A 19366-nucleotide genomic window follows, 5' to 3' on the forward strand; every position below is an offset into this window, starting at 1 on the left:
GAGTTCTGAGGATACGGATTTATAATTCTTTGAATGTTCTCTATTTACTACCAAATGGGACGAGAAAATGGAATGAAAGGTGACCCATCTTCCCCAACCCTACTATATGACATAATGCAGACAACCTGGTACTATTCATGTGAGGATACATAAGTTACATTTATTTATTCATGCATTATAACGACTGCCATTTCCCCATCACACAAGGGTAAATAAATTCATTCGTTACAACAACTGTCATTTTGGATAAATAATTAGGTTTAAATACACAGCAACCTACAATAGCCCAAGCCATCCATAATAATACTGTCTTCTATGCTCTGCAGCAAAATTTGCAAAATCTCTGTTTTTGTGATGTTACTGTTTTCGTATGGCAGCTGAAATCATAGAAATCATAAACATGATTTGTAAGTCTGGGAAAAGTATTTGAACCATAAAAAATGATTTAAAAATCTTTAAAAGGGTTTTCGAACAATAGGAATCATTAAAAAGTGATTTGAAAATCTGTACAAAGGTATTTTAAATATAGAAATCATAGAAAAATATTTAAATATCTGTTAAAGGTATTTGTAAGAAAAAATACCTAAAAAAATAATTTGTAAGTCCGTAAAAAGGTATTTGAAAAATATAAACTATTAAAAAACGATTTGACAATTTTTGAGGGATTTGAACCACAAAAAAAAAAAAAAATTGAAAATCCGTTAAAGGTATTTATTACTTACAACAGGCGTGTTGGTAATGTTTGAGTTTTGAATACGTGCGTATAATGCGTTTCTGGTTGACAAAGGGTATGCATGCAGTGCAGGTTGGTAAGCTGTTTGCATTTTACTGAAAAAAGAAGTTTGAAGTTTTATTTTGATAAAAACATCCCAAAAATTAGAAAAATTGTTAAAACCTAAGATTTTTATACATAGTTGTTAAAATAACACATTTTTGTTTTAAAAAGTAACACTTTATCAAATTACAGAACATAAATTGTCCAGGGATTATGGGTTCAATGCTTGTCGCTGCTACAGAAAGAAACAATCACCCAGAAGGTAACCTACTTGGTAACTCATAAGCTGGCATGAAGTGTATGAAACAGAACACCCCTGTTATAACATGTCGTTTTTCAGTCATGCGAGGATAAAGCAAGTTACATTCATTTACTATAAATCTTAAACCCCTAAAAACAAGAATACTTTTCCATAAAAATGTTTTCAAAAACAATACATGCACATTATACTTACTTATTTTCCATCAAGAACAAGTAAAGTTCGCTAACAGAAAGATTAATATTATCCCGATCCATGTCACAAGCATTTGAGATGGAAAATAATGCCAACAGTGCTATATGTACTACTGGTCTACTGGCCAAAATTTCAATGCAGTTTAAACTGCCTAGTTGAGACACAGCGGTGTAGACATTAAAGCAAGTGTTAATGCAGATGCATGCCAGGGTAGGGTAACATAGGTGGCGGGTTTTGCCAGGAGATTTGACCTAGAAATGTTTGAAAGAATTAATTAGAACAACGGCAAACATTATTATAAAAAAGAATTCTGACTGAAATTTTAGCATTTTTTAGTTTAATTAATAATTTTTTTTTTAGTTTAATTAATAAAATCTCTTTAATCGCAGTAGAAAAGGTTAATCACATATAAGAAATAGTTATAATTACAATTAATATTTTAAGAGAAGTTTGCTAACTAACATTTTGACCAAAAGAGCTGTATTGGACTTTCCAATGATTAGCGCGCCTGCCTTTAACTCATAGGCTATGAGTTCAAGGCTCATTGTTGCTACCATTGTGGGCATATGTCTTCTTGTACAAGACACTTAACGAAAATTTCTTTAACCCAGTGGTTACTTATGTGTTGTCTAAATTGTCAGCCATACAGAAAAAACACCAAGGAAATTACATATGTGCCAACTGGTAAGCTGGCACCAGGTGTATGAAACAGAACACCCGTGTTATAACGACTGTTGTTTTTCACCACGTAAGAATAAAACAAGTTACATTCAAGTCCATAGTTGATAAATAATAAACAAACCAACCATTTCAGAAATTTCAATTGCATGGTGAAAGAAAATACTTATTGTACTACGAAGAAAAAAATGTTGCATTTCTCCAAGTAAATCCAAATTTTCCACAACTAATAAACAGAAATAACTGAAATATAAAACGGTATTATTTTCAGTTGTCTTCCAGTCTTTTATAGACTTTTTTACTTCCAGATCATTTTACTGAAAGTTAGAAATTTTAGATATTGGGCAATTCTGCTCTATGCTATATGGTTTAGGGCAGTGGTTCTTAAACTGGGGGGCGTGAAAAACTATAAAATAAAGTGTTATTTCTTATTACAGTGGTGTTCAAAAGGCTAAAATACGACGCACGTAAATAATAAATTACAAACATTTAAGCCTGTTTTTAAACCTTTTACACATGCTAAATGATGAGGTGTCAATCCCTATTATGACGCAAATAATCGCCGTGTGAATTGCTATTATGTCGTAATTAATTGCCAGGCAAAACAATCGCTATTATGATACAATGAATCCCTACTACTTTTATTTGATTTAACTTTTGGGTTGATCGCAATAATGTGTTTTACGCAATAATACAGATACAGTCAACCAAGGTTTAAAGCATGTCCAATATGTCAGGTTTGGCTGTGGTGGATCATGGCAGAAATTAGTTAAACACCACTGTGATAATTTAACAAAAGGAGGGGGGGTTAAGATCTTCATTAGGGGGGCGTGCTTTAAAAAATTTAAGAATCCCTGATTTAGAGTCTATAGAAAGGCACATAGAGGGACCTCAGATTTAGTTATAAATCTTACCGGTACGCTAGTAATGCTCTTTTCTGTTCAACAACATTCACAGCACTTGAAATTTCCTCTTGCATTGAAAGTAATACTGTATGAAAGTTAAAGCTTTCCACTAACAAAGAAATTAAAGCTGGCTTCCAAGATTGACCATCTGTATTGTATTGTACATTGCACAATTGTAGTAAGGTACATAAGCAGGCTGAAAAATAAAAAGATTAAAAAAAATGATAAAATTTTGGAACTAAAATGTGGCAGGGCAATGACAGTCGTTATAACAAGGGTGTTCTGTTTCGTACACCTCGTGCCTGCTTAAGAGTTACCCCGTATGTAACTTTGTGGGTGATTGTTTTTTATACCGCTAGTAGTTTGGACAACCCATTAGCGACCACTGGGTTGGAGCAATGAATAATAACTTGCCCAAAACATACATGCCTACAATAGTAGCAGCATTGAGCATTAAACCCAGTACCTTTCGATCACAATTTGAATACTCTAACTACTGTAGTGTTGGACAAAAATAAAGCAAAAATGAGCAAAATGGTAAAATCATTTAAATTAGTTCTGCTAGGTGCAGCGACCAAGCTTTTTTCTTCCAATTAAACGTAAATATGTTTTCAACTGTAAGCATGTTTTAACAACTGTTGTTTTGTCGCTATATCCTCTCTTTTCTTTTTAAACATTTTTCAATCTTTGCTACCAGAATCCAAGAGACAAATAAAGTTTTTATATTATTATAATTGATACAAGTAAAAAATCACAAAAATAAATTTATAAAAACAAACAAATTGTTGTTTTGTTTTTACCTTCAAGATGCGTTTCATCTATTCCAGCAAATGCAAATGGGTTTGGGTCAGTGTTTGACATACAACATAAATCTGTGTCATGATCTTCACATAAAGGGTGGTACATAAGGAACAGGTTGTGTAGGACTATTGGTAGGTTGTGGAGAACCATTTGTGATTTGCTGTTGTACTCAGATACACTGGCCAGCCACTGTATTATTTCAATGCACTTCTGTTTTTCAATTTTGAAAAAAATTTGGCTGGTTTTGCTGCCTGGAAAAATCAGAAAATCTATTTTTGATTTTTTACTAACTTTAAGCTTTTAAGCTAGATAAAAACTAATTAAAACTAGAAAATATAATAATGTTTTTATGGATTAAAAATAATACTAACTGTAAAGCAATGTTTTGGTGTATATTAATTATTTTTTACAGAAATTTGAAAATTTGGTTGAAAAAGTATTTTATTTTAGTAATTTATTTTTAACATTACTTGAATAAATGAATGGACATTACTTACTTTTAGCAGCAACATTCACAACAAAAAATGGCAAAATTGAAGCCAAGCAACTTTGAACGACTTTGACATTATCATAATATTTTAACACGGCGGCCATTTTGTCTTTTTTTCCAGAACTTTCCGCAACCAAAACAGGAATAAAACTGCTATAGTGGGTTTTGGTGAATTCCGACATGGTATGACAACCAAATAAAAAGTAGGGAAACATTTTCCAAGTATTTTCCCTGTGCTGGTACCATTGGCTTAAAATATAAGGCAGAAATTTTGAAATGTAAATCTTCGATTTTGCAGCTGAAATTAAAAAAAATAAATTTTTAACTGTAAGCATGTTTTAACAACTGTTGTTTTGTCGCTATATCCTGTTTTTTCAGTTTAAAACTTTAAATATTTATTAATTTTAGCTACCGTAAACAAAGAAACAACTAAAAGAAAATATAATTATTATTATAATTTTCATTTACTTAAAATAACTAATTTTAATCATAATTCTATTGAATTTGAAATTTTAGTAGATTGACATTTCAAAAAACAACAAAATTTTACAAAAAAAATAACACATTTATTCTTACTTACCCAATGCACCACAATTTTCTGAAGTAAAAAACTTTGTTACAGAACGGAAAATTTCGATAAATTTTCCAAAAATCTCTCTATCATTTTCCAAGTGTTCAAAACCCTTTGTAGCATTACATATCTCCATAATGACTTGCTGGTCGAGATTATAACTTTTATGACAGACAACAGAACATAGAGCGAGAACATATGTGTTTAAGAAGTGTAGTTTCTGTATATTATACTCAGCAACTTTTTGCGCAGTTGTTTGAGACGGTTTTATTCGAAAATCGCAAAATCTGCAGACTAAAATATAAAACGCATTACAATTATTATTACTAATTTAGGTCTACCCATATTATAAGTCTGGTTGATATAGTTTATTAAAGTTTAGACTTTTTTTTAACTTTTATAAATAAATGAATATAGTTTAAAATTTGTTTTATCCTAGCAATGCTGGGAAATGATCGTCGTTATAACATAGGTGTTTTGTTTCCCTGTGCCCGCTTACAGGTTACCACGTATGTAACCTTGTGGGTGATTGCTTTTACTGTATGGTTGACAATTTGGACACCCCATTAGTGGCCACTGGGTTGGAGCAATTGCCGATAACTGTCTTGCCAAAAGACACATACTCTCAAAACCGCAGCATTAATGCAAGGTTACTCAATGCACAAAAACATAAAAAGAACATATTTTTTCATCTACAGATTTTGTCAATTTAGATAACAATGGAAAAACACAACAGACCCATTCTAGCACCTAAACTGTTAAAGAGACTGTGTGAAAATAATGAAAATTACAGGTCATGGGATTTAGGCCAGAGTTAGCCCATTACCCCAAAAATTTACCTTTGCAAATTTGCGTAAGAAGCTCCTTATGAAACTGCAGCTTCTCATAAGCATTGTTTCCACTTTGAACCGGTTTAAATAGGTTTCGTAAGTGGTAGATGCAACAAAACCTCACAGCAGAGTTGCCATCAGCAAGAAATTTAATTATGGAACAAGAAACTGAATAAATAAAGAAATAATAAATGAATAAATAAATAAATAAATAAATAAATAAATAAATAAATAAATAAATAAATAAATAAATAAATAAATAAATAAATAAATGTGACCTGCTTTATAATCGTGTGGCCAAAAAAACGACGGTCGTTATAACATAGGTGTTCTGGTGTTTCATACACCTCATGTCAGCTTACGAGTTACCAAGTACGTAACTTTGTGGGTGATTTTTTTTGTATGGCTGACAAGTTAAGTGTCTTGCCAAAGGACACATATGCCCACAATGGTAGCAGCGACAAGCCTTGAACCCATTAATTCTAGGTTAAATCCATGAGTGCTATAAGCTATCCCATGGCAACGGTAACATTAAATTCCCAACCCCATAAAAATTAAAACCTGGCATCAACTATTTAATTCAACCATCTTATTTCACAACCCCTACCTCCAAATTTGCTCTGTAGTGATCCAGGGTCTTCAAAATTGTTTTCCTGGCTGGTGTAAGTGTTAAATAAAGCAGACAGGCACATGATGTAACCGATTTTCACTTCTGCCCCGCAAGTCTCTTTGGAAATTAGCTTCTGGATTATTTGAAGCAACGATACAACGTCGTGATGACTGTGCAAAAAAAAAAAAGATTTTTTAAATTTTTTTTTTATCATTATGTATTGCTGACGATTTGAACAATTCATTAGTGACCACTAGGTTGGAGCAAATGCTGTTTCTTGCCAAAGGAATCGCCCCCTTGAACCCATAACCTCTAGGTTAGAGGCAGGCGCGTGTTTTTATGTTTAAACTAGGTTTTTAAACATAAATCAGGTTTTATATTATATACAAGTATGTTTACCATGTGTCTACAGTAAAATTTATATTTATTTAGCAAAACAGTAAGATTTTCAGCATAAAATACAAACTACATTAAGTTACATATTTTTACCTTAGAAAACACACATTTCTACACCAATAAGTTAACTTTTTACCACAAAATATTTCCTGATTCTTGAGAAAATGGAAATTTGGCAATTATTCGAGAAAGAGCTTCCAAACAGGCAGCACAAAGAAGTTGATCTTGATAATGACACCGAAATAAGGATCGCATTAATTTGATCAAAGATTTTGCAGCCGATTCTGTGAAACTGTGGCCAATGCAAGACCCAAGGTGCTGTGAAAATAATAAGCCATGAATTAATGAATGTAACTTGCTTTATCTTTGCTTGGGGGATTGACAGTCGTTATAACATGGGTGTTCTGTTTCATACACCTCGTACCCGCTTACGAGTTACCAAGCAACTTTGTGGGTGTTTTGTCTGTACGGCTGACCAATAAGACAACCCATTAGTGATCACTGGGTTGGAGCATTTGTTGTTAAGTGTCTTGCTCAAGGACATACGCCCACAATGGTAGCAGCGACAAGCCTTGAACCCATTACCTCTGGGTAACAGGGAGGCCCGCTAATCATTCACTGTACCACGCTATATATATCACTACATTCGCAAATCCTTTTTTTTTAGATAATATATTTTTGTTGATGTGACTGCCTTTTATAATAATTAACACTAAAAATATATAATTTTAAATCGTTTTACCTTCATAAAATAGACCAGAGATGCAGCTTTTGTACCGTCTGCTATTTTAAACTGATCATCATTAAATATGTCCAACATATCTGTCCATTTGTTTAACTTCAGCAGTCTTTCAATGCCAACTATAAGTTTTGTGCTAACTATTGCTAATTCTTTACGGCTGGGTGTAGATTCTGCAAGGAAAAATTGTTTACTTTTTGTAAAATTTTTAAATTTTTCCATACACCAGACACTTATAATGAATGAATGTAACTTTACTCATCCTCGCATGGCGGGAAATAACAGTCGTTATAACAAACTGTTCTATTTCATACAGCTTATGCCAACTTTTTAAGTTACCACATATGTAACTTTGGTGATGTGTTTTTTTTCTCTATGGCTTTCAATTTAGATAACCAAATATTGACCACTGGGTTGGAGCAATTGCCGTTAACTATATTGCTCAAAGACACATACACCACAATGGTAGCAGCGATGAGCCTTAAACCAATACCCTATGGGGATAGAGGGGGCCTGCTTACCAATGTACCACAGCATCAGACGTCTTAAAAAACCTAACCTGTGGTTGTCGATGCTCCATTCCTTCCTTTTGCATCTTCATATAATATTTCTATGGCAGCATGCTCTCTCCTTCCCTCTGGAGGAGGATTCGGATGTTGGGAGAAAGACCCTTCAAGATCATCACTGCTCATCCTCCCAAAGTCCTCACAATTTGAAGAGGAACCATTACCAGCATCTGCATCGAATCTTCCGGAAAAAACAGAAATTCGAAAAATTTCGAGAGTAACCTCATGCACACTGTCAAGCTTTTTTAAAAGAAATTCCAAAATTTTCTGTTTTCTGCTGTTAGAGGTTTGAGATATGACAGTATTAGCTGATAATAGACCATCCAAAATGGCTGTCAAAGCACCATAGACTGCATTGTTATGTGTGCTGTCTTTATATGAGAGTTGCAACCTTTTCAATTGGTCAGAAATGGCACTCAAAACTGTCGAAACTTTTTCAAGATTTTTTTTCCAATCTGAAAAAAGATTATATGTATAATATATAATTTTATCTAATAAAAAGTTATTTAACTGTTTTTTAAAGAGTAATACTGTTTTTAATGCAGCTGATTTAAAGTTAAAATTTGGTTGGATTAAAATTAGAAAAACCTAAAATCCTTTTTTTTTTTTTTATTATGCAAAAATTGCAACTTTAATTTAATCATTTTTAACAAAAAAAATCATTAAAACTTAAAAATTAATTTAAAAATATTTTTTAAATATGTGAAAACATCAGCATACCATGAAAAGGCCATTCCATTGATAAATAGACCAACAAATTCAGTGTTGCCAGGTTTTTTGTGATGATTTCTATGTTTGGTTCATTGAGTTGCAGTGTTGCCAGATCTTGGGTGTTGTTGGCTATGTGCTTGCTAAGTGCATCATGAAAATATTTGCACGGCAACACTTCAGGGACATCTTCATATACCAGGGTTGGAATCTCTGCTCTAAAATTTTTTTATTTATTTTTTGAGAGCAAAAAAGTTTGATAGAGAGAACAAAAGAATAAAGGCAAGTTGTTGTTTAAAAAAATGACAAAATAAGAGGAAAAAAGGCCAAGGAAACAGAGCAAATGTGATTAGAGAAGAAATGAGTACAGCAAAAGCCAAAGAAATGAAACACTGAATAGGAGAAAATATAAGAAAAAGGCGAATTGTCCAAACAAACATCTTAATGCATACGAAACAAACAAAAGCAGTTTATCGTTCAAAAACTAAGTAATATCTTTAAGTTTTAACTTGTTTTTTTTAAATAAAATTAGATTTTTACATTATAAATAGGTATTTTTATTAAAAACAACACAATGTTTACTAAAAATTTTTTTTATCCGAATGCCACTGCTACAAGTTACCACTCCTAATACAGACTATACCTACTACCTTAATATTAATAATATAATAAATTAATAATAACGTGAAGATTTAGAAATATTTTAAAGGAAAAGACAGGATAGCAAGAAAACCAACTTACGAGACTTTCTTTTCCCAGAAACTTCCAGAAAACTTAGAAGCAGCAGTCGTGAACCAGAACGCACCTTCAGGTGTTTCAAATTCAACAGAAACCAAAGAAAATTCAAAACTTTTCGCCAAAAATCGCTGAAGGCAAGCCCTGGGGTCTTCACAACATAAAGCTATTAGCAAAATTGACGCAATTTTTACGTCAAAATCACTTAAGTTCATAGCTGTAGCATCTGAAGCTGCAGAGTCCTTTAATAATAGCGATGAATCCTGTGTTTTTAAGTTCAAAAATTGCAAAAGCCAATCCAGGATACCACATCTTATAGGCATGCACTGTTTTATTTGAAAACTGTTGCACTGCTCTTTTTTTAGCTGAGTCACAAGTGATGAGTCAGCTATTTCTTCAAGGCCGTGTATCTTTATCCAGGTGCATAGGAATAAAAGAAAACCCCTGAAGAATTAAAATATTTTTTTAAAACATAAAATGATTTTTTTTTAATTTTCTGCTATTTTTAGGAAAAAAAACAACAACAAAAATTTACTTTTCATAAATTCAGCAATTTAGAAAAAAATTCTATAAAAACATGCATAGCCTGTCGAACAAACTGTAAAAATGTTTAAACGATCTATAAACACACCTTGTGGGTCTTTGGGACATGTATATCACTGGCCATAAGCTGTTTAAAAGATTAGGAGTGTTGCCAAGTATTTTAAACTTATGTTCTTGGTCATTTTGCAATACTGATGACATCAGTGTGAATGCAGAATTAGAAAGCGAGAGATTCTTTAACGTTACGAGAGAAGACGCAAATTGCCGTGTTATCTCAAAAACTTTTCTCCAAATTTTAAATAAATGGTTGTCACCTGTATGAAAAATAAATGGGTTACAATTACAAAAAATAAAATGATAAAAATTGTGTTTTTTTAATTTTTTATTCCTTGTTGCAATTAAATCATTGTTTAATTTTTAGGCTTAGTTTACAAAAAATAAGAATAGAAAAAAATATGAAAATGACAATTTTATAACAAGAGAAAAATTGGTTTAGTTAGTGAGTTGGAGAGCCCAAAGGTATGTGACATTTTTTTGATTCATATGGCATTTCTTACAATTAAAATTAAAAAAAAATGGGGAAATGACTTTTTTAAGATATCTGCACTATGTCAAAGTTTTTAGCTTATAATATTAAAAATTAAAAAATTTAAGTTACATATTTTAAAAGGTTTAAGTTACATACCCTATTTAAAAAAATGCAAAACTGTTTTTACCAAAAAAAAAACAAAAAACAAAAAAAAGCATCAAAACAACAACGTACTTTGCTCATTAGTTGGTTTCCAAACACACATATAACACAGACAAGTTAACACATCGGTGGTGACTTCATTTGATATTTTCCTTGTTAGCAGCTCGTATAGTGCATTGGTAAAATGCAAAAGATCTTTTTGTGTAAAAATATCCGGTTTTTGTAGCAGTGTCTGTAGGACCTGAGTAGTTGAATGATAACTACTTATAAGACTAGATTTCCAAACTTTTTTGCCCCAAACCTATTTATTTTTTCCAGAATTTTCCATGACAAATGGTTAAAACCTAATATAATCATATAGTACTTTGTGTAATTCTATTCTATGTGGGTGAGGTCCCGCAGCGTGGCATGCAATGTTTCCTTAGATCTAGGTCAGAATTGGCCAATTACCCCAACACCCTGGGTGCTACACATGGACCTTACCAAATTTTGGACCCTGCTGCTTCTCGGTAGGTAGGCGACAAGGTCTTAAAACTACTTTAGAATTTCTTTTCCAAATTTCAAACAGTTTGGGTTTTTATGTTTTTATGCTCAGTAAGGATTATAAATTCAAGCTGAATATTTAAAAACTAAACTGGTACAACTTAAAATTATAAAACTCAACTGAAAAATAATAGATATATATGTGTATGGTCCCATTACCTTTAGCCACCACTGTGCGTTGGACAAACTTTGGGTTTCTAACCTCTGTTTCACAAGGTCCACAATACAAGATGGTTGGAAAAGATGAGAAAATGTATCCCCGTTTTGGTCTGCAGGTTCCACTGGCTGTGTTAAAATTTAAAAAATATGGCCCACTACGCATGAATAAATAAGTTACATTTATTTAGTAAATCTAGTCTATGGGTTCTACTGGCTGTGTAAAAATGATTTTACTGTGGGGCGCCGTGGCGTAGTGGTTAGCGCGCTTGCCTGTAACCATTAGGTAATGGGTTCAAGGCTCGTCGCTGCTACCATTGTGGGCGTATGTGTCCTTGGGCAAGACACTTAACGACAATTGCTTCAACCCAGCGGTCACTAATGGGTTGTCCAAATTATCAGCCATACATAAAAAAAAAAAAAAAAAAAAAAAATAATTACCCACAAAGTAACATACATGGTAACTCGTAAGCTGGCACGAGGTGTTAAACCCGTGTTATAACGACTGTCGTTTTCCGGCCAGGCGAGGATAAAGTAAGTTACATTCATTCATACTGGATGAATTTAACTTATTTATCGTTATGTGATGGGGCAAAGACAGTTATTATAAAACAGGCGTTCTGTTACACACACACAATGCCTATGTATGGGTTAGAACATTATTTTTTACTTTTTGCATGTTTGACTGTATTTTGGGACTTTAAAATGACAACTGGGTTGAAGCAATTTTCCACTAAGTGTCTTGTCCAAGCCCACAAAAATTGTTTTAACATAAAATGAAGTACATAACATACCATTATGGAACTTTTATGTTGCTGTTTCATGGAAAAGAAATGAATTAAAATAACAGAGGATAATTCAACCGCTACATCTGTTCCTTTGCTGTTTGGAAACTGCAACAAAATTGTAGTTGTTGTTATAAAATAAAACTAATGTATAACACTACTTCTTCAAGCACTACTGAATATGCAGCAAAAAATAAAGAATAGTCCAGTTAAATAAGAAAAAGAAAATGACTGTTTTGAGATCTTACAACAGCAAGGCATGCAATGGACTAAGATTTAGGCGTGAGTAAGCCCTTTACCCTAACAGCCAAGGGTATTGCCACAGTAACATAAATAAAACAGATTCTCACCTGATCAGCATTATGCTTGTTTGAGCAGATAAATGTCTCAGTGTGGAAAAGCAAATTCTTTAGTAGTTCACCCCATTGGTGGTTGTCTGTCCAATAATATGTATCTCCAACCAATGAGTAATGATTCAATGCTTGAATCTGGGAAAGCAGGTGATAGGAACTTTTAAAATTAATCCCGAGGGTTAGCATGTTATTTTTTTCGATTTTTGCATTTTTATTTAATGTATAGTTTGGAGTTTAATTCAAACTGACCACTGGGTTGGAGCCATTTGCCATTAGATGTCTTGCCCAAGGACACATACAATTTTATTTATTTTTTATTTTTTCAAGTTCGCGCTGTAGCACAGTGGTTAGCATGCCTGTGAAAACCTAGAGGTTACGGGTTCAAGGCTCATTGCTGCTACCATTGTGGGCGTATGTGTCTTTGGGTAAGACACTTAACAACAATTGCTCTAACCCAGTGGTCACTAATGGGTTGTCTTATTTGTCAGCCATACAAAAAACAAACCCACAAAGTTACATACGTGGTAACACCTAACCTGGCATGAGGTGTATGAAACAGAACACCTGTGTTATAACGACTGTCATTTTCCAGCCACGTGAGGATAAAGCAAGTTACATTCATTCATTCATAAACTTGGTTCAATCATTTTGAACCAAAACAAATATTTCAATTTTAAATAACTACTACCTGAAAAAGAGAGAATTCCAGGATTCTTGTTTTCGCCACATCTGTTGTTGCTTTACTTGATAATAAACCAACTAGCATAGGCAGTGTAGCTTTTCCCAGTAGTAATACCTCATGTGTGTTGCTGCATACTTTGGTTTTACAGAACTCCAGCATGCAAGTCAATGTGGGCTCTAACACTGTACCAGAGCACTGGGATCTGTAAGAACACACCTTATGCTCAATGTCAAGTTATAGCATAGAAAATTTTTTAGAAACCAGAGACATATTGTGTATTCATAAGACTCATACTTAATGTCAAGGTATTACACAACTTATTACATAACATGTTAAAGGTTACATAGGAGTACTTTTATGCATGGGGCATACATGTGTATTTATACACCTTATGCTCACTGTTGAGTTGTAACATAGGTGTCTTACTCTTTTATACAACGGGGGCAGACATGGTGCATTTATGCACCTTATGCTCGCTGTCAAGTTATAACATGGGACTTTTTTTATAAACCAGACACACATGGTGTATTCATACACCTCATGCTCTCTGTTAAGTTGTAAAATGGCACTTTTTTTATACAACAAAAATATATATAAAAATGACTTACTTTTTCTTTATACAGTTATTGAAAAACGAGAACAGGAACTCAAAATTTGATATTTGACATTGCATTAGAACACATAACAGCAGAGACTTGATTATTTGCATGGCGCGTACAACTCCTACGCCATAGAAGTCCCCGTTTTCAAATGAGGAACAACAAATAAACAGAATGTCTGAAATGAATGAATGGAACTTATTTACCCTTACTTAGCAGAGAACAGTTTTTATTACCCAGATGTTCTATTTCATACACCTCGTTTCTGCATACAAGTTACCACATATGTAAGTTTGTAGGGAATTTTTTTTCCGACTTATATATATTTTTTGTTTTAAGTATGGCTGACAATTTAGACAACACATTAGTGACCACTGGGTTGGAGCAATTTTCATTAAGTGTTTTGTTCAAAGACACATACGCCCACAATGGTGGCAGTGACAAGCCTTGAACCCAAAACCTCTGCATTAGAGGCAGGTGTGTTAACACTGTGTCCTGGCACCGGTGTTTGTTATTTATTATTAATATAACTGTCATTACTAGGGCTGTGGATTTCCCACTTTTGCTGTTTCGTAATAAACATCCTGCTTCGCTGAGGGGAACAATGAGGTTATTTATTACGCCTAAATAGTGTTGCAAAACTAGATACCCTGCAGTATTAACAATCAAGATTAATGACGTAATCACAGTTGTAGGGCAAGATTAAAGCAACAGGGTCGTTTCGCACTTTGTCTTATCACGGAGAACCAAACACGCGCCTTTCGTGGTAATGAGACAGATATTGATATAGGTGTATGCCCATAATTCGAAAACGACTTGAACTTTCTGTTAGCGGTTACCCGAATAGGTTTGGTTAAATGGTTAACTGTTAACTTTTCCACAGCCCTAGTCATCACACACACATACCTTTCCACTGCTGTGGTGTTACATGGGATATTTGTACACGAGAAGTGAGCAGCTCATGTACAAGTAAGTGAAGATAAGTTCCTCCAAGATGAACTTTTTGAAAGTCGTGCCGCAATATCACAAATACTGCGTCAAGGAATTCTTGGCTTTTAATTTTTGGCCCATCTGTGTGAAATTGATTTTAAATATTTTAACGTAACTTTTTATTTATCTTTTTGAGAACGATAGGGAGGATGATGGTATTTAAATAATGAAGAGAAGGGAATCACCAGCAAAATAAAAGTTGTTAAAACTCGCAAAACAACAGTTGCTATTGAATGAAATTTGGTTTGTTTTTTCGGTCATGATAGCGAAGAATGGGAGAGTTTAGAAAAGCGAAAAAGCGGTAGTAACGGTAAAACAACACTTGTTAAAACACGCTTATTAATAAAAAAAGAAAGAAAGAACGCTCTGGATAAAAGGCATGCCCGTTACACCCTAAAACGCAAAATACACAAGTTAACACATCGTACCTTTGCAGGCAGTTTTGACCACTAGTCGCAACAATCCAGAAATTTCCTTTAATTTTTGTAGTTTTGTTTTCCGCATGGAAGGAGTGAGATTTTGAACTTTGTGGTTTAAGAGTTCGGACTCCTTGAAGATGTACCTGTTTTATGGATATATTTAAATGAATGAACGAATGTTACTTGTTTTATTCTCTGCATGGAAAAATGATAGTCATATAACATGGATCTTCTGTTTCATACACCTCGTGCCAGCTTACAATTTGCCGCATATGTAACTTTTTGGGATTTTTTTCTGTGTGGCTGACAATTTAGACAATCCATTACTAGTGACCACTGAGTTTTTCTGTATGCCTCACAAACAATTTTGACAACCCGATTAGTGACCATTCGATTGCAGCAACAAGCAATTGTTGTTAAATGTGTTGCCTAAGGACATTATATAGATAAAAACTAAACCAATTTCCATTTTATGTTATACCCACCCGTGTATTGCCATAAAAACAATGGTGTACGATAGTTTGGCCTTCCCTGGTCTTGCCCATAGTTCATTTAATTGCTGGACTACCTGGAAAATAATAATTTTTAAAACACAGAGACAGCCACCGCATTGTGACTTGAACCTGGAGTCTTCAAGTTAATTACTGAACAGCAGTTTGGAATGATTTTTGAGAAAGGAATGTTTAATTTCAAATGCTAATGCTATAATAGAGCTTTCAAAAATTGGGTGCTAGTGAAGAGTTTAACCCCTAACTACTAATCCCTATAACCACTAACCCCCTAACCATCAACCCCTAACCACCAACCTCTAACACTTTCGACCAGCCTATTCTGCTATGTATCATAGGATTCTTCACTAGTGACAAAAATTGTTTTTGAAAAAGTGCAAAAAATGACTTCTAATGTGAACCTAAGCCAAGCTAGTAATCCTTGAGCTGGTGGCCACCTGAAATTTTGGTTTCAAATTGTTCCTTAGGTCTCACTGTCAGTGATACCCACTGTATAATATTTTTTTTGAAAAAACTCGGGCGTTCGTGTCGAAAATTAACTTTAAAAATGCGAGAAAACATGCTTCCTCACCGTAATTCGTCTGATTTGCGTAAGGTTATTGATTTATTACGTCACAATCGCAGTCTGTTACGTCACAATAGTGGTATATTACATACATTACAAGACGGTATAGCCTTCTTTTTTCCCCACTGTTTTAATGTAGGAATCAAACATAACACTAACAATACGCATTCTATGACGTAATAATCCAACCTTGGTTTAATTCATAACTGCTGGTGTGGAAAATACGGTGACGCAGCACGCACTTTCAAAGTTAATTTTCGACACGAACGCGCGAGTTTTTTCAAAAAAAAGTATACAGTGGGTATCAGTGAGACCTAAGCGAGACCACCAGCTAAAGGATTACCAGCCAAGCTCTTTGGGATTTCCTAATTTTTGCATAAAACAGAAGAAATATTCAAGTTTTACCTCTGGGTGTTGTATGAGTCTCTTTATGTTGTCTGCATTCTTTTTTCTGTCTGTCACTTTATCACACTCCAAGTAATGACATGAATTTCGAAGTTGGTCCAATAAATAAGACATCGTGGCCGAATTCCAAAGATAGACATACAACTTACACCTATAACAGAGTGCCAGTAGTCCAATTTATCTACACTGAATTAAATTGGTGTAAAATTGTAACATTTGTTGTTGAAGCAACATTTAAACCTGTGCTTTATGAAATGCTTTAAAATGTTCGATTATTTCTAAATTTTTGCTAGTTTTAATTAAAAAACAATTAAATGAACATGTATTTTCCGTACCAAGACAGTTTTATAATCAAAAAGTAACCAAAAAGCCTGATTTTCCTGGCACGAAAATGTAAACAAACGATATTCTCTTCCTGCCAAAGCACACATTTCTGTAAGGGAAAACCCCACAGACGAGCGTAAAAAAATACTAAAACCATAGAAAACTAATAAACGTTCTACTGTGGGTGCGTTTTTTTAGAAAGTTGAATTAGGTCGTGCTAAGCCACTACGTTCTATCTCGTTGCCTGTATTAAATGCCGAATATTTGTTTCGTATGTAAGTTTTCTGTACATAAAACAGTTAGATGTCGAGCTTTGCTTTTATATCAGCCTGTTTTTTAAGTTGTTTAAATACATGGCTGACAATTTAGACAGCCTATAAGGGACCGCTGGGTTGGAGCAGTTGGCGTTCACTGCTTTGATCATGAACTCATTAGTCGAAAATGGTAGCAGCGTCGAGCCTCGCACCTGTAACCTCTGGCTCGGGTCTGGCGCCCCACACTGCCAGAAAATACATAGATTTAAAGGTGGAAAATATGGTGGGGCGAAAACGATTGAAAAATGATTCATTCCGCCAGGATAGTAACTCGCATTCACGATTGCAGCAATTCAGGCAATCCGTATACACAACATGTCTGTTTAGGGGAAGAAAAGACAAATTTTCAAAGAACTCAAGCTGTATTTCCCAGATTTGCTCTTACGTTCTTTCCTGCTCTATCTGCGCGGATCGTCCAATCAGCGTTGGATCTAAACGATGATGCAATACCACCAGTGATTGGGTAAATGTAAAATTCTTTGTTCTGACTAACCACATGAAGAAGGAAAATCTACACAAGCATTATGAACAAACCGTGTGATTTCATATATTAAACAATATACAAAACTACAAAATACACAAACAAACCTATTCAAAAAGAAATTCTTGAAGTGCAGGCGGCATTCTCTATCTATGATTTTACAAAATGTTTACAGAAGTATATAACCGTAGCGGCCTATAGGGTACACCGCATGCACACCGGTTGGAGAGCACTGCCGTGGCCGAACGACTCCAAAACAGCGTTGTTAATTGTACGACCCCCAAATATAGCTAACGGTTTTCCATCTTATCACACAAAAATAATAACGACTTGGTAAATTCACTTCAGTACAAAATGATTAACAGCTGTGCAAACTCAGGACTAAAATTTTCGCAGAAACTGCGGAAATAAAGAAACGGAGGATATGCTTCTTATTGCGAAGTATCAACCAGCAAACCAACGTTCATTATCCCATATGGGTTGGTGCTCGTGGTGTATAAGCTGCTTTAGTGTATTGCTGTGGTAGATTATGTACGCATCATATGTGGTAGGGTGGGGTGAGATGGGAAATGTTATGGGGCGAGAAATAAGATAAATGTGTCCCATCTTCCCCCACTTCACTGTATTTTATATAAGTACGCCCCTATATAATGGTATAGCTAGAACCACTGTTTTGTAGCTAGTATTGTGTTTTATATTGTCAAATATTGCTATCATTACCTATTGCTATGATAACGTGTTTTATTTTGCATTTACGGTTTTTAAAGTTCAACTGAGTAAAGAATTATGAAGTCTGCTCTGATCTTGCTTTGCTGTGTTTTGATGATTGTTATTGATCCAACCACTTCCTTCTTGAGCCCTAAACCCAAGAATGACAAGTTTGTGTTTTAATATTGTTTATTCAGTAAATAAGTGAATAACCGAAAGAACGAATTAATGAATGAAGATTATACTCGCTTGGTGGGCAACGTCAGACGTTATAACACGGGTGTTCTGTTTCATATACTTCTTATGCTGCCCGATTGCGTATATTAATGTAGTTTGTATATATGTCTTTATGTCGTCCAAAATAAAAGAGCGGGCTATTATATGGTAGTATGGTACTGTAGGGTAAGATGTTATAACTTTGTAAACAATAATCCTTATATTTACTAAACAAAATGGGTCGAGAGAAGAAAAAAAAACATGCACCATCTTGCCCCACCCTACTATACCGCAATTTTTGCAATAGAATTAATGCTTCCCTTTCCCGTAATAAAACCACATGTTATACATTTTGTGCTAACAGATCTCTGTATAATCTTTACCACAAACAAAGTTCAAACGTGGTTGATAATTTGGACGAAATGAGAAGTCTCCAGCAGAACCTTGAAAAGCTCCGAAGTTAATTTGAGGGTCAACCAAATAAACGCATTTCAACATACTAACTGTTATGTTTAAGTAATGCGTTTAAATAAAACATAATAAACCCCAATATTCTCTATTCTTTAAAGCAGATATACATAATGAAAAATATGTATGTCGAAGAACAGGAAATTTAGGCGGAAGCGATAAAAAAGAATTATTTCACAAATAAATACCGACTGGCACGTCTTTTCTTTTTTTGTTATTGTTCTACTGTATTGGGCAAAAAATGCATATATGCTATAGTCCGGTGGTTCCTAAACTTTTTGTATGTTTTACCCTTTTAACAAAGATGCTGATCAGATTTTTCCTAAAATGGCGCTCATTTATGAAAAAGGGAAAACA

The 19366-nt window shown here is 34.1% G+C and overlaps 1 protein-coding gene and 1 long non-coding RNA gene across 2 annotated transcripts in view; one reads left to right on the forward strand and one right to left on the reverse strand.

Moving 5' to 3' along the window:
• LOC149727052 (serine-protein kinase ATM-like) overlaps positions 1-16765 on the reverse strand; it is a 34366-nt gene extending 17601 nt beyond the window's left edge. Inside the window, exons 1-26 of the mRNA XM_089890662.1 lie at positions 16499-16765; positions 15505-15587; positions 15029-15162; positions 14517-14681; positions 13620-13788; positions 13018-13213; positions 12327-12464; positions 11986-12084; positions 11195-11320; positions 10565-10733; positions 9890-10115; positions 9265-9702; positions 8536-8741; positions 7809-8270; positions 7253-7422; positions 6647-6828; positions 6112-6284; positions 5514-5672; positions 4684-4968; positions 4111-4401; positions 3613-3864; positions 2822-3008; positions 2036-2150; positions 1230-1480; positions 723-828; positions 281-377 (exon numbers count right to left, since the gene is read on the reverse strand). Of these exons, the coding sequence (XP_089746788.1) occupies positions 281-377; positions 723-828; positions 1230-1480; positions 2036-2150; positions 2822-3008; positions 3613-3864; positions 4111-4401; positions 4684-4968; positions 5514-5672; positions 6112-6284; positions 6647-6828; positions 7253-7422; positions 7809-8270; positions 8536-8741; positions 9265-9702; positions 9890-10115; positions 10565-10733; positions 11195-11320; positions 11986-12084; positions 12327-12464; positions 13018-13213; positions 13620-13788; positions 14517-14681; positions 15029-15162; positions 15505-15587; positions 16499-16612 (4993 nt within the window). The 5' untranslated portion in view covers positions 16613-16765. The remainder of the gene's footprint in view (positions 1-280; positions 378-722; positions 829-1229; positions 1481-2035; positions 2151-2821; positions 3009-3612; positions 3865-4110; positions 4402-4683; positions 4969-5513; positions 5673-6111; positions 6285-6646; positions 6829-7252; positions 7423-7808; positions 8271-8535; positions 8742-9264; positions 9703-9889; positions 10116-10564; positions 10734-11194; positions 11321-11985; positions 12085-12326; positions 12465-13017; positions 13214-13619; positions 13789-14516; positions 14682-15028; positions 15163-15504; positions 15588-16498) is intronic.
• A 1497-nt stretch (positions 16766-18262) lies between these two features.
• Positions 18263-19091, forward strand: LOC149727053 (uncharacterized). The gene is made up of 2 exons (XR_016386280.1): positions 18263-18495; positions 18906-19091. It is a non-coding gene; the product is annotated as an uncharacterized LOC149727053 (long non-coding RNA).
• The last annotated feature ends 275 nt before the right edge of the window (positions 19092-19366 follow it).

This window comes from Ciona robusta, chromosome 12, assembly GCF_009617815.1.
Source record: "Ciona robusta chromosome 12, ASM961781v2".
Classification (NCBI taxonomy): Eukaryota; Metazoa; Chordata; class Ascidiacea; order Phlebobranchia; family Cionidae; genus Ciona; species Ciona robusta.